This window comes from Coccinella septempunctata, chromosome 5, assembly GCF_907165205.1.
Source record: "Coccinella septempunctata chromosome 5, icCocSept1.1, whole genome shotgun sequence".
Classification (NCBI taxonomy): domain Eukaryota; kingdom Metazoa; phylum Arthropoda; class Insecta; order Coleoptera; family Coccinellidae; genus Coccinella; species Coccinella septempunctata.
Genome location: NC_058193.1, coordinates 2,888,057 through 2,904,276, shown reverse-complemented (window position 1 = coordinate 2,904,276; position 16,220 = coordinate 2,888,057). Strand labels below are relative to the sequence as shown.

Genomic DNA, 16,220 nt, shown 5'->3' with positions numbered 1-16,220 from the left:
ATTTCATCAGTCAGACAAATAGTAGTGACCAAACATCCCCTAAACATGAAAATTATTCAGCCGGGAGTGTGAGCGCCATAGTATAAAATATTTAAAAAATACTTACCTCTTTCGATTCAATATTTTCAAATCTCTTCGAATAAGATGAACTTCAACAATATGCTAGCAATGTGATTAGCTCTAAGAAATTGTTGAAATAACTCAGTTTCGCATGGTGGTAAAATGCTAGCATCAAAATTTTTTACATTTTTCGGATTGAATTATTCGTTAATATCAGATACGCTGTAATTATTTAAAAATAACTGAAGCCGGGCAGCATTAACATCAAGTATACCAGGATCACTATAAAATTCGCAGATTAATTTTTGTATATTGTTGAAAATATCTATTTGTATTGTCCTATTGGTAAACAAGTCTGGATCTCCAAACTGCATAAAAGATTGCTGATACTCATATTTTTTCATCAATATATTAAAAATGGTCTTTGTTAACCTTTTTTAAAAAATGCAGGATTAAAGTCGCATCCAGTGAATGCATGGAATCCTGGCAAACTTCTACACAAAGATGGTCCCAAGTGCTCGTAAACCTTTGTTGAATTTATACATATTTGATTATTCCAGGTGCCTGCGTACAACCATACATTCGAATCTTCATTTCTCCAATTATGCATATGTCCTAACATAATTATCGCAATATCGGTATCAGAACATCTTATAACAAAATTTGCTTGAGCGTCTATATTACAAATATGAATAACAATTTTAGTGTCAGCTTCTTGAAGTGGATGGAGTGGAGGGATTCACCTATACTTCAATGGCGTATTTTATAATATCAGACATGTGTAAATATGTAAAGTTGATTTATTTTTTGTGCATATTCAAAGCGTCTGGCAAGAGTTTCGGCCCATGGAAAGTGTCTGACACTTATAATATAATTTCAGAATGATATTCTTTAAAACATATATAAAAATGAGCCATGTGAAAATAAGTTAAGTAACACTCATTTTTAGACACCTTTGCCACCTGGTATCTGCCCAGGTGTCACTAGGCAAGCTCCACAAGTTCGCAGGTATTCAAAGCACATGAGAATCTACTGAGATCCTAAGGTTTCATCTATGTGAAAATAAGTTATGTCTGGTCGCTCTGGGATCTTGGACTAGTAAAAGAGCACCGAAATTGCTATGAGTTATGTCGATGATTCGGTCAACAAAAAAATCGAAATGTCTAGCAAATTATTTGGTAGTAAGGAGAGTACAAATGTTCTGCAGTCCTCGAGTTCAGCAGTTTCTGAGTCAACAGATGGTTCATCATCATCAGTATCAACTATTTCATCATCAAAAATCTGTGTTACTGGAAATAACAGTTGTACCATGATTTTCAACTTATATGACGATAAAACAAAATTTTCTAATGTAAATAATACTACTAACTTGTAAAAATTTTGCAAGTTAACTGTCAGTTTTACAAGTAAGTGACTTGATAAAATAAACTTTCTTGATTAATATTGTGTTTTTGAAAACTAACGTTTACAAATGAGAAACAAATAAACTCCTTTTCAAGTTTTTCAAATGAACCCAAATAATGTATTACCCATCTCGAACATTCCGTTGATTATGAAAAAAGCTCCATAAAGTTGCATTATTCACTTCATCCATCGTGTAAACATTTTGTCAGATTATTGGGGGACCTCCCGGTAGTGGACCATGTACCGAGAGATGCTAATCAGTGCGGAAGAGTATACTCATTAAACATCGAAAGAACTACTTATGTGTTTATCACATTTTATATTTTCAGGGACATGCATCAGGAGCTTTGTAATGGCAGACCTGGACTTTGCGATGCAATGAGGCCAACAAAAGGGGCAGAACTCCTAAAGTACTTGAAAAAAGTTAAATTTGAAGGTATGTTTAGTAGGCATAACATAACTGTGAGGTTCGTTTTAAATTATAAGACTAAACTATTAGTATACCGAGTTAGAACGCATTTGGATGTCCATATGAACGTAATTTAATAGTTGGTTAGTTTTAATGTGACTCCTGAAAAATTGTATTCCTACTAGCGTTTCTAAAGCATTACTTTCCACGTTTGGAAAGTAGTACTTTTCCAAAATCGTGCGGAAAAAAGCCCTGCGGAAAGTGACTACAGGGATTTTTCCGCACGCAAATATTAAAGCGTCGCATCAATCATAAAATTTTGGCATGTCTCTATCATAGATTAACTCAAAAATATAGATAAATCACTCATGTATCCAGTGACATCTGTTGGGATGGTACACTAAACACGAAACATAATTCTAAAATTGATAGTTAGGTGTCGCTGCATTCGAAACAAGCGGATCGTAATGACTCGTGAATGATCGTGATATATTACCGAGTCTCAATGTTCAATGTTCGACACGACCATCGTTTTCCCTAATTTTTCAGCCTGTGTTGAGCAAATATTAAATTTTCAGGTAGCCTAATTCTAATTCGTTTGCGTCAACCACAATTCCAAATGAATATTGGCGGCAAAGCTGCAGAAAAGATTCGAAAGATCACGTTATGACAAGAACATTTCCATGGAAACATAAGCTAATTTCAAACTTCCATAAAAGCATTGAAAAAATATTCATTTCGAGTTTTATGTAAAATAGTCGCAATGAAAAGGATTCGATTTAAAATCATCGAGTGAAGAGACAGAGAAGTGCTCAGAGATATCTTTCACGTGCTACACTACAACAAATTGCATCTGAACATACTGGAAAATACGAGGACTGAAAATCGTGGAAGATTCGTATTAGCTCTCATTTTTCTTTCAATATGATTTCGCAATCAACAGCTAATGCGATTCATCCTCTGATTTTCCTTTGGAAATTTTTCAGATGTTTGTCTGGATTACTAGGAGAAAATTTGAAATGTGCACTACAAAAATCTCGTTTGAGATATGAAAGGGAAGAGACTGGAATTGCTAATGTCGGTGTCAAGACGAAAACTCTCCATGTTCCATTTACACTAGTAGGAAAAATATTGTACCTAACTCACCTGTAAAGAGCCTTTTCCGCACTCGACAGCTTGACCGAGAGCTGGCAGCAAATACAAATATCTCATGAGTTACCAAATGTTTGATTTGGCACTTTGGTTCAACTTTATAATGTGAACTTGAAACCGTCCGTCTGCCGTGCCTGAGTGGTCGCCTTATTGGATAAAAAAAAATTGAAAAGATGAGAAAAAATCAATTAGAACTTTCTAATTATTATCAAGATGAATGTTGTGTCAAAATGGTCTAGGATCTCAACTGAATTGAAATCGTAAGCGTCTGCCAACAGGGGTGATCGCTATTCTGAAACAGACGCTGTAAAATATAGCAAAAAGACGTCATCAACTTCCTCATAAAAATGCCACTGTCGTTTTTGTGTCAAAGTTTCAATTAATATATCACTAATCGAAGTTCAGAAAAAAAAACATTTTCAGACGGTCGCATTCTCGAGACAGATGTCCTAAAAGTATATCACCTGAGGTAGTTTGTACGCGTAGATTTGCAAAATTTCTCGCGTATTATATCCAATTGTGATTTTTCCCGATTTGAATATTGTCTTTCGGAATAAGAACTAACATGTATATATAAAAGCGCCATCAACTTCTTCATCTTCACAATCAAAATTGATTCATTATTGCAAGTTATGAGGACCAATGTAAAAATCTTCGGCATACGGTCGCATCCTACGATCAGATGGCTTCAATTCTATGAATATGTGAAATGTCTTGTGTAATTATTCGCAAAAACAACGGATACATAAAGGTCTTCAAACAAAAATTTCATGTGAAAAATGAGCAATTAAAAATTAATCTTATTATGTGGATATTGTTCAGAAAAACAAGAGACAAAATACAACAAAATCATTGCAGATATAAAACACACATTGATTGAAAAATCTGAAAAAGTGTGAAATTGAATATGCTAACTCAATGCGTTGATTATTTAATGGCCAGAATAGCCTTACCTTCATCACTACTTGCACTGTTAAATACTTCATCTTTATCGACGAGGGATGTTTCCAGAGTTCTGAGAATTGTGCTATAATTAAATTACGCAGAACCTATATTCAATTTTAGTGATACTAGACAAGTTTTGACATGTTTGTGCAATTATCAAGGGCAATATTATTCAGTTGTATTGTAATGATTTCTTTGGGTGTTGAGGAGCGAACACTCTTTGCTTCTAATCTGACGTTTTGCTTTATATTCAAAAGCATATTCAGGGCTTCAGCGCTTTTGAATAAAAGCGAAACTTCAGCTCAGAAGGGACGAGTGTTCTTGTTTCAATGGATCCTTCACCCCCAAAGAAATCATCACAATACGACTGAATAATATTGCACTAATCACAACAGATATTTACTAGGATCATTCAATATATTATGATTTTTCAGTTGTTTGACTGATATAGACACGTTTTCATAGCGTTGTTTCTGTAACCATGAAATAGCAGCACAAAATATAATAAGGTAATTTTAAATTGCTCATTTTTAACATGAAATTTCTACTCGACGACTTCTATGTTTATGTTGTTGTTTAAAATAATTATACTAGACCTTTTACATATTCACAGAATAGAAGTCATCTGTTAGTAGGCCGAAGATTTTTCCATTCGTCCTCATAACTTACAATAATAAATAATTTGACAATCTCTCAAGAAAAAGTGAGCTAACTTATGAAGAACTTGATGGCGGTTTTTTACTTACATGTTAGCTCGTATTTCACGAGAAATTTTTCAAATCAGGAAAAATCACAAATGGTTATAAAAGGCGAGAAATGTTGCGAATCTACGCGTACTAACTACCTCAGGTAGTAATACTTCGATTAGTGATATATTAATTGAAAATTTGACACAAAAATGACAGTGGTAACTGTCTCTACCAAAGATTATAGAGTAGATAATAATAATAATCTTTGTGTCTCTACCTTTTGATCAATATTACACCCACTTATATGCCTCATCGAAAGATTTATTCAGTGAAGATCCATATTCAGATGGTAAGAAGATCATCAGTTGACGTTGTCAGGTTAAATCATAGCCGACATAGAAAACAGAACTCCCAGTCTCAATTAATTTATTAGACGTTGAAGAATGATTATTAATTTTTAGGATCGAACACTTCATCAGATAGTGCCAACATAGAAGACTACATCCAACTTCTATCTTCTGTTCTGATGAAGCCCTGGCCTTCTGGACTGAGTCCCCTGGTCTACATAGAGAAAGAATTCGACCAGATTTTGAGAAATGAAGTTGCTGGCGTCTTTTTGCTATATTTGACAGCGTCTGTTTCAAAATAGCGACCACCCCTGATGGCAAACGCTTACTATTTCAATTCAGTTAGGATCCTAGACCATTTTGACACAACATTCATCTTGGTAATAATTGGAAAGTTCTAATTGATTTTTTCTCATATTTTTATTTTTTTTATCCAATAAGGCGTCACTCACGCACAGCAGACGGACAGTTTCAAGTTCACATTATAAAGTTGAATCAAAGTGCCATTCCAAACCTTTGGTAACTTATGAGGTAGTTGTTTTTGCTGCCAGCTCTCGGTCTAGAACTCTGCTCCCCTTCGATCTGATCAACAGCAGTCTAGCTCTTGCGGAAAAGTATCACATTCTACAGGAAAGTACATAACTCCTGTTAGGATTGTTGAGAATTCAATCGAATCATCGAATTTCAGTTTTTTACTGTAACAATAACAATAACAATAATTTATTCATTTTGTTAAATGAAACACAAACAAGTCATAAAACATACATAAATGACAATAAAAACAGAATGTAAACCCTACAAACTGCTCCCAATCAACAAAAATTCGGTCACAGAATATGGTTCCGAATCCATTAAAGAATTTAATATTTTCCTTTTGAAGGTTTTGAAATCTTTTATTTCGCGAATATTATTAGGAAGGCTGTTGTACAGACTCACTGCCATGTATGAGCATCCCCTTTCGGTAGAAGATATTCTATGCACTGGATACACCAACATATTGTGACGGGTAGGATAAAGATTGGGGCGTATGAAGCTCCGAAAATATTGGGGATTTTTGTAGAAAAATTGCATCAACTTGTAAATGTACAGACCAGACAGTGTAAGTAGTCCATTCTTTTTGAAGATGCCTCTATAGGATTGTCTATAAGCTAATCCGAATATTGTCCGAACCGCCATTTTCTGCATTTGAAAACTGATTTCGCATGCACACTGCCACCCCAGAAAATCAATCCATATGACACGGTGGACTGAAAATTCGCATAATGAACAGCCATCAGAAAAGATTTAGAACAATCAGATCTCAATACCTTTAGATCATAGATCACTAATCTATTATCTATTTAGATCTAAGTCTGGCAATAACATTCTCTGTATGATGCTGCCAACTGAGCTGTGAGTCGAATGTAAGACCCAAAAACTTGGTCTGTCTAGTGAGTTCCTCAGGGGGGAAAGCAGACATATCGACTGATCGGGAACGGCATTGAGAAAACAAAATGCGGTTGGTCTTTGATATGTTAATTCGCGAATTATGGCTAGACACCACTCATCTATTGAAAAAATTATATCATGTGCAAGAGTCTTCAATGAAAGTGAAGATTTGGCTTTTATCAGGACATTAGTGTCGTCTGCAAAATTGGTGAAGAATTCTTTCCACATGGGAATGACATTAGGCAAATCATTAACATATATTAAAAACAAAAGGGGTCCAAGAATACTTCCTGCGGAACACCCTGATTTATGATTACGCTTGATGAGTGGTATGTTTTTCCATCAATAGTTACCGAAACAATTTGTGGTCGATCCTTCAAATAGCTTCTGAGGAGATCAAGCTGTTTATCTCTAACACCGTTATGTTCTAACTCAAAAGCTTTTGTAAAATCTCTAAAATTGCCTAATGGCATAGACTCATCTACAACGGAGCTGATGATATTCTCAAGAAGCTCAAACATTGCAGTCTCCGTGCTTTTGCCCTTGATTCTTGAAGAAATTCAATATTCAATAATCTGCCACATAGAATTTTCTCGAAGATCTTAGAAAAATTTGTTCAAATGCTTATAGGACGATAGTTTTTCAGTTCGCTAGGATCGTCCTTCTTATACAGTGGTTTGATTTTATTGCAGTTCTTAACAAATCAGGAAAAATGCCATCTCTGAAACTGTTGTTAATTATGAATTTGAAAGGTTCAACTATGAAATGAATTGATTTTTTTATCACATTTATGTCTATATCATCAATGCCAGTACTTTTCTTCCCAGGTAAGCTTTTAACAACTTTCAGAATTTCAAACTCATCTACATCGAAAGAAAAGAAACTTTTACAGTTTCTAGAACCAAGGCATTTGTTTTCTATCGTAGAAGGAAGAGAACCTCCGTTATAGATGGAAAAATAACGACTAAAATTCTCAACTATGGTATTAGGAGATTCCTTCATGCGAATGTCTGATTGATTCTTATTTTTTCCAATTTTTCCGTTAACGATTGATCATTAGGTTTTTGACTTATTGGTAGAACTAAGTAATCTGTTCATGTTTAATTTTTTCTTTTCTTCTCTTAAATGGTTATCATACAATGTTTTAACCTTAGAATAAACTGGTTTTAATTCTGAGTTTTTCGATGGAATTGTATACAGAATATCAAGCAAGTTTTTGATATGAGCAATACTATCATTAGGATGTTTGAGTCCAGATTTGAATTTGCCTTGTGTTTTTTTAATCTTTTTGATCGGGAAGCATTCATCGTAAATACACTTGAATTTATCATGGAACAAGGACATTTGTTTATTTCATCGCTCGAAGGTACCTCATAAATAAAACTCCAATCTTGTCTGGACAGAATGTCAGCGAACTTATTCATATTCGTTTCACAAATCATCATTGATTTCAAATGTGAAACTCTTCCCCCGTGAGGAAAAACAATTGAACTCGAGAATCTGGGCTGAATGATTTGAAAGATGAGGTTGTTCATTATGTGCAGTGAATGTCTCATAATTTGTTACGATATTATCTAAACAAGAATCAATTCTTATAGGCTCAGTAATCGCCAATTTTGCAGCAAAAGAGCTGATGATATTAAGAATCTTTTGTTTATTACGATCGTTATTGGTGGACTCTAGATGAATGTTAAAGTCGCCTGCAATGAAATAAAAAGCATTCATGTCGGTCAACTTCTGTAGTAAAATTGTGAACTTCTCAAAAAATACTTCTAGGTCGGATCTTGTCGGGTGAGATGATCTATAAATTGATATTATATAAACATCCCTATCACAGGCAATGTTTGCCTTCATCGCAGAGCACAAGAATGCACGAATGAATAATTAACGCTGAGACGCGCAAACTCCTTGACTTCAGTTGCCGATATAGACACATAAGATCTACAATACACAGCACTACCACCATGTTGACCACTGTTCCGACTATAGTTTTCGGAATTCACAGAATAATCAAGCAGTTCGGTCCTTTTCCTCCAATATCTATTATACCAATATTAAAACACGCGTACTAGGCTACGGGAAAAAGTGGAGCCAACTTGCTGGCAGGAATTGACTAACACGCATGCACGAATTAGAAATTCGAAAATTGCAAATCAAGATATTTGTTAGTTTGTTTTCATCTTTGACTTTGAATGGTTGAATGAATTCGAGTGATGGATAATTTCAAATTCTTGTGTAAAAATTCTTCTATTTTATATGAGGGGAAAGTTTATGAATATTAAATTTATCGAGGATGTGTCTGTTTTTTTTCTTCAATTCAGATGATTCAACGAAAAGAGATCTAAACATATATGTGCATGAAAACTATTCACCCAATATTATGATTTGTGAAATAATAAGTGCCGAATAGGAATGGTTTTGTCCTTACTCAGAAAACTCAAGAGTGACGTATAATAACAAATTCGTTTTATATTACTGTTCCAACATTGCGTGTACGTGTACGCATCAAACTTAAATCACCTCCTGAATTTCACCTCTTGTAAATCTACTCAATAATCAATAAAAAATATTTTTAGGTCAACACTTAATGTAATAATACATAATAACTAGTAAGCCCAGCCATCTATTTTTTCGTTGGATCCATTTTCTACCACCAAATCAATAAAAAAAAGTCATAAGCCAAAATAAAATCAATCAATCAAATCAACCCGATTTATACACTGCAGTGTATCCAGTTCCAAGAACGACTATTCCACCACGGTCAATACCGTATGTCTGATATCAATGCTGCAATCTGTTAATTTTTTCCCTTATTTAGAATAGAATGCCGAAGCGAATAATAAGCTACATATATGCAAGGAGAGATGGAGTGACTTCCTACCAAAGATTATAAATAAGATTTTATAATATAAATTATAAACCCTAAAAAAAGGTTTTTTTTTCTATTAAGAATATTTAACGAATTTCTAGTCCGGGAGAAATATCAGTTCAAAATAGACGGTCAGACAAATTAATTTTTTTTCCGTTCTAAAAGCCCTAGAGCCCTAGTTCCAAGGACTAAAATGAACCAACACTATTCTGTAGACGATGGAGAGTAAGTTCCTCATATTTTTTCGATTGTGTAAAACGACTGGCCAATAAAATTGATAGAGAAATGTATCAGATTTACAAAAACAAATTTCTACTTCTTTCTAACAGCCCTACGTAAAAAGAATATCTGTTCATTTTCATCGTTGGAGGTGGTTTTTCTGAGTAGGTACATTCTAATACATTATTCTAGCTATAGAACTTGAAACTTGAAAAATGAGGAATATGCGCTTCATAGTAGATTGAATAGTTCATTTTGATCCTCGGTGCTGTAGTATGAACGAAAAATTATGTTAGGATATTTTAGTCATCCTTCTATGTAGTTTCGCCATCAATTTCCTTGCCGGATGTTTTGAACTGATTAATCTTCTGTAGAAGGAATCCTTGAAACATTCTGAATAGAAAAATAATCGGTTCATTTGATCGTTGGAGGAAGCGTTCTAGGTCTGTCAAAATGAAACAAAATATTTTACTGAGCACATTCTGATACATTCCTCTATCCACCAATTCTCTTGGCAGGCCTTTCTAAACTTAAAAAAATGAGGAATAGGCGCTTCATCGTAGACTGAATAGTTCATTTTGATCCTCGGAGCTGTAGTATTATGAAACAAAAAATTACATTCTGATACATCCCTCTGTATACCAATTTTCTTGGACGGTCCTTCAGAACTTGAAAAACAGGAGGAATATGAGAGTCATCGTAATATGAAAATCAATAATGAAATCAGGGGGAATCAAGGAAATCAGGGATTATAAAACATGATCTATAATCCTTGCTATGAAATGAGTCTTTTCCTTCCTTAAACATAGGTAATTATTTGATTTCGCTTCGCCATACTATTATGAATAAGGAAAAATAAATTAACCGACTGCCGCATTGATATCAGAGATATGCCGGGGGCAAAATTATGATTATATGACTTGAGGGAATAATATTAATTCGAGGAGGATCATACGTTGTATGTATTAAAACAAATATGGTTCCATCAGTACAATAGTCTTAATCAAGAATCAATTTGGAATGTTAGAACATTATTCACAAATATTCACACAAATATTCCATGAGCATTTTAGATTTCAGGATACATATAATATATCATAACGTTGAAGAATTTTTCTTCGATAGATTTTCCTTGAACAGACTTTTCTCAGATAGATACCTGAAAACTCCCTCTTGAGAGTGCATAAAGCCTTTACTTACTGAAGATGTTTCTATATCTTCCTTAATAAGCTAAGTCAATGCAATTGTTTACGAAACTGAACATAACCTCTGTAGTAATTTTGAAAGATCCTCATACATAACTGACATGGGGAAAAATTGTTGGGCAGTGAAAATACACTGCGCAAAAAAATTAACGCACATTATGGAAATCTCAAATTTATTCTACAACTGAAGGTGTTCTCAATGATAATTATTTTTATCAGACTTATGCATGTATATGTTATCCACTTTCAACGGTTTTCTTCAATACAGATGTTTTTTCCCAGCAGGAATAAAAAAAAATGATATTATCAGATTTTGAATGTATTGGCTCCATTCTAAAATCAGTTGTTCTCGATCAATTCTAGTGATCAATAGTTTTTCTTTCGTTTGATTTTCTACACTCGATCGCTATGCAACGCGAAACACGCAATTTGACCCAAGAGGAATGTGCCCAAACGGTAGTTTTGCGAGAAGAAGGGTGAAGAAGAATTGCAGAAAGGTTTGGAGTTTCCCATACAAGTGTGTCCAGACTGTTGCAGCGATTCAGGGAGACAGGTATGAATGTCCGAAGACCAGGACAGGGTAGACCACGGGTAACAACTGCCATTCAAGAACGTTACTTGAGAGTTTCTTCGTTGAGACAACGGTTTGTAACCGCTCGCCTCCTTCAAATTCAGCTTGAGCAAACTCATGAGGTGCAAATTAGCACTCAGACAATAAGAAATCGCCTCAGAGTGTCGCGGCAAGAGGCCCAGCTCTTACCCCAGCCCATCGAAGGGCGCGTTTGGATTTTGCGAGAGAGCATATCCATTCTGAAGAGGCCGATTGGGAAAGAGTTCTCTTCACAGATGAGTCTAGATTCTGCCTCTACCATTGTTATCGACGTTTCCTTGTATACAGACGTCCACATGAAAGATATGCTCGGTGCAATTTCCTGAATACTACTGGTTTCGGGGGAGGATCGATTATGGTATATATCTTTAACTGCTCGCACAGACCTATTGGTCGTAGGTAATGGAGCTATGAATGCTGATAAGTATATAAGGAACATTCTTGAAGAGCATGTAGTGCCATTTGCCCCATATATTGGTGAAAATTTCATTTTTTTGGACGATAATGCCAGACCCCATCGTGCGCGCATCGTTCAGGAGTACCTTGAAGAGGTTGAAGTCTCTCGAATGGAATGGCCAGCAAGGAGTCCAGATTTCAATCCGATTGAGCAGGTTTGGTACAACCTCAATAGAAGGCGGAGAAGTTCAGAAAATCATTCAGCTACTCTTAATGACTTAGGAATCCAACTAGGAGAAATCTGGGAAGGATTAGATCAGAACATTTTAAGATCACTCATTTTGAGTATGAACCGTCGTTGCCGAGCTGTAATTAACGCAAGGGGTGGAAATACCAAGTATTAAATCACTTATCAGCATTTCAGTATTTTGAAAATTGTTCATTTCTCTTCTTTCACATAAGATTCGGTGAAATCCTGAATTTTTCTTCCATTTAATGTGTCTTGTTTCGTTCAAAACCTTCCCGAGAGAACATAAAAAATAAGTTATAAAGTCAATGTAGAGTTAACTTTCATTAAAATTGAGATTTTCAGAATGTGCGTTAATTTTTTGCGCAGTGTATAAAGACTCGAAGTTGATATTATTGCAATTTTAGGTCTAACTGAAATATAAAAGTAAAAATCTGGGTCAGCTGACCCACATACATAGGTACATAGGTTACGTTAATGTCAGCTGATGTGCTGATCTCCCTTGGCTGTTTCGCGAAAATGGACCTTATCGACTCGAGTGATAAGAAATGGCAACAGGCCCCGGGTGAAGCTGGATGCGTTTACATTCGTGTTGAAAAATCTCGAATTTCTGAAACTTTTTCTCGTATTTCCTATCTGTTTTCCGAGTCGAGAGTAGTACGCGCCTATGCTCCGGTTATTCGTTTCGCATTTTTCGCGGACACGGACCTGAGCCCGGGTGTCCACTGGAAGCGTATTCGAGCGGCTACGCGCTCACGTAAACGAGCGTGAACGTACGGCAAGCCGCTACAGATCCCAAGTAACGTATTTCAATACAGCGTTGTCCACTGCAGGCGACTTAGAGCGGGCGTATTCAAGCGGCTACGAGTTCGTACGCGTTATTCGCCTGAAATGGGATCTGTAACGAGTGTAACTCATCCATTTCAGTCCGGTTAAATTGAGATTCAATAAGGATTTTGTGCCTGTAACAGATTTCTATTGTTTTAATGGCTTCATCAGTGACCGAATGAAATCATCTGGGGTTTTTTCCTTTAAAGAAATTGAGCAGAACTTTTGGCGGCCAAGAAATGTGCTCTGAAATGGTTTTTTTGTAGTTTTTCAATCATATGTCCTCAGGAAATACGGATGTCGACTAATTACTTGGGAGAAAAGCTATAGAGCACTGATTTCTACGTCGAATGAGATCAGGTGTGTACTTTTTCTCACTAATGAATCACAAAGTTGGGACAATTTCCAGAAACACTGTGAAATGTTATGTTTCATATTGATTTCCTGGAAAAATCTTTGAAAGCAGCTTATATATATATGAGGAAAGGAAAGTGACGCATATAAAAGTTGTAAAGCAAAATTTCACATCGAATGAAAGCACGCATTCATATTTTTTTGTTCTTTTTGAGCACCATACTCGAGAACCCTGAATTTGGACTAATTAAAAACATATCAGTTCAGCGCCAGCTCACATGGTGAACACATCTGTGCACTTATCAGTGAATATAATTGCGTTTTTATTGAAGATAATTCGCCGCGAATATATCAAAAATGGCAGACGATGCCGACGAAGACGATTCCATGGACTTTAGAGTCGTTACAAATAAAAGAAAACGTTTTGGAAAAAAATACTCCCAAAAAGAATTGAATCAAATTATGGGAACAACAACTGCGTCAGATTCAGAAACAGCAGATGGAAACCAAAAAAATAAAATTCAGAGACAACATTCGAATCCAAATAAAAACACTGATAACAACAAATCATATGCCACAAGACAAGTCCAAGATAACAACTTCAAAACAAAACCTGCCATCAGGTCGACGACCTTCACTTTCAAGAAGTATAAATATTTATTTTATATCAACATGGTGAACATAAACATCACAAGAATTGACGTAGCAGACATATGGCAAACAAAATTTCCCTAGACTGCATCATTAAAACTCAAACTGGTTTTCTGGTGAAAAGCGATACGGAAAAACAGAAAATTATCGACGCACTGGACAATCTGAAGAAAGAAAACGTCGTTACTAACTACAAGGAAACTACATTTAATGCCCAACACACAAAACGATCAGTAGAACCCTCCTATTCTGTTGTTATTGGCCAAATAGAATTGAATATTCAAGATAAAGATATTAGTGAACACCTCAAAAACAAAAATTTGGAACACAGATATTGTCAGAGAATAAAATCCCGTGCAACTGGAAAAATGACACATTTGATAAGAATCATTACAGCACATGAAAAAACAACTGAATATTTGTTGGGAAATGGTTTGTTTAATAAAAATTGTCACTACCCTGTTTACTCTAGTTTAGCACCAACTGCTGCAACAGAAGAATGCCAGGAAAACATTCAATGCAATAAATGCTTTGGACCTCATCGTACCTTCAAGTGTACATCAACTCTGCAACCCAAATGCAAAGCCTGCCAAGCGGAAGATCATGAAGCCTGGTCCTTCAAATGCCCCAAACGACCAACCAAACCAATGGAAGGAATCCCTAATATTCCAGTGAAACCAATAAATGAAAAAACACAGAATCTACCAAATAAAGTGAAAAAATCAAGAATTCACTCAGCAATATCAAAACACGACTATATAATCAATAAATACACATCAACTTTAAACAAAGAGAAAAATTCACAAATAAATAGAGACGAATTAATTAGAAAACTTAAACAAAGATTTATAGTGGAATTCAATATAGATACCCATGTTCTATTCACAGGCAACCGTATGTATATACTCATGTTTGATTTGGATAGCCCCAATACCGACTCACCAACTCAACCTATAAAAGGAGACAACAATGTCCAATTTATAATAAATGCAGCCGCTTAATATTCTATATTCGAATATCAATAGTTACCTTAGAAAAAAATCGTTGATAAACTACTACATTGAAAAAAACAACATCAATTGCTCTCTCTTTGTTGAATCAAAAACCTCACTCATAAGCAATTTAAAATACCGAGATTGGGAAATTGTGCACAGCCCTGGAAACATAGTAAACACCAATGTCAAAGGAGGCGCTTTAATTCAGGTAGAACCCACATTATGCAAAGGAAATGCCAATCGTCCAAGAATAAACAATCTGCTTAATGAATGTCTACATATCACAGTGCCATTTCAAAATGATCGTTTACACATCTTCTTAGTTTATATCCACCCTTCCGCAAAAATAGAAGAAACTATTCTCACAATGGCATCCTTATACAAATTTACTATCATTATAGGTGATTTCAACATGAACAGACAGAAAAAAAAACAAATTTCCAGCTTCCTACAAAACTCAACATTCATACAGAAAAATACACCACCCACATTTCTAAGGGCCAACGGCATAGATAGCACACCAGATATAATATTGTGCACGGAGAATATAAGTCACAACTTCAAAAATATTAATCTTATTCCGGACCTAGGAGGAGAACATCTTGCTGTAGATATCAGATTTGATCTTGGAACACCACCGAGAAATACTGTGAAACCACCAAGATACAATTTTAAAAAATGTGATATGAAAAAGGTCAACAAGCAACTGAGAAGCTTTATAGAACAGGTAGATACTATAGATGAAGAATGCATAAACAAGTTCAACAACCTATTTTCTGAAGGGATATTACGAAATTCACCTACATATTACAAAACTTATTGCACCCAAGAACTCCATCGAGGAAAAAAGCTATGTTGCTCTGATGAGGTCAAATGAGACCGAAACCATGCTCATCATCTTCTTTTCTTCGGTAGAGCGTACTCCATTTGGGGCCTTGACGATGGCAAATTGGCTAGTTCAATTCAGATCGTAACACTTGTTGATATTCATGTCGGCGGGTGGTATGCATCTGAATTTATCCTTATTATTCTATTCATTGCCTCCCTGTTTAGGAGTGATCATTCTATTATTAATGTTTATTACATTAAGAATATGCAGAATTGGTTCATGTAATTGCCCTGAAGTTAGAAAGAGGGGCTACATTTACTCCATTCACTTTTATAAAAGCAGTCGATTGGCCATGAAATACTTTTCTTGGGTTTTTGTAACTGGATCGAAGTAAGGTTAGCACTCATGAAATGTCGTTAATGTCAAAACGACGTTGCCACAACTAGTTACTGAAGATGAAATTAATCTTTGTTGTTACCGCTGCGAAAATGCTCACGAAACTGGGAAGACAGGGTATCAGGAAGTGCTATTTAGAATTGAAATTCGATCATTCTAATCCTGATAATTTTAAATCGACGATATA

At 35.3% G+C, this 16,220-nt stretch overlaps 1 protein-coding gene across 1 annotated transcript in view; it reads left to right on the top strand.

Moving 5' to 3' along the window:
• The window catches only part of LOC123313827 (metabotropic glutamate receptor 2-like), a 642,000-nt gene that overhangs the window by 575,291 nt on the left and 50,489 nt on the right, over nt 1-16,220 (top strand). Inside the window, exon 7 of the mRNA XM_044898875.1 lies at nt 1,794-1,900. Coding sequence (XP_044754810.1) covers nt 1,794-1,900 — 107 coding nt within the window. The remainder of the gene's footprint in view (nt 1-1,793; nt 1,901-16,220) is intronic.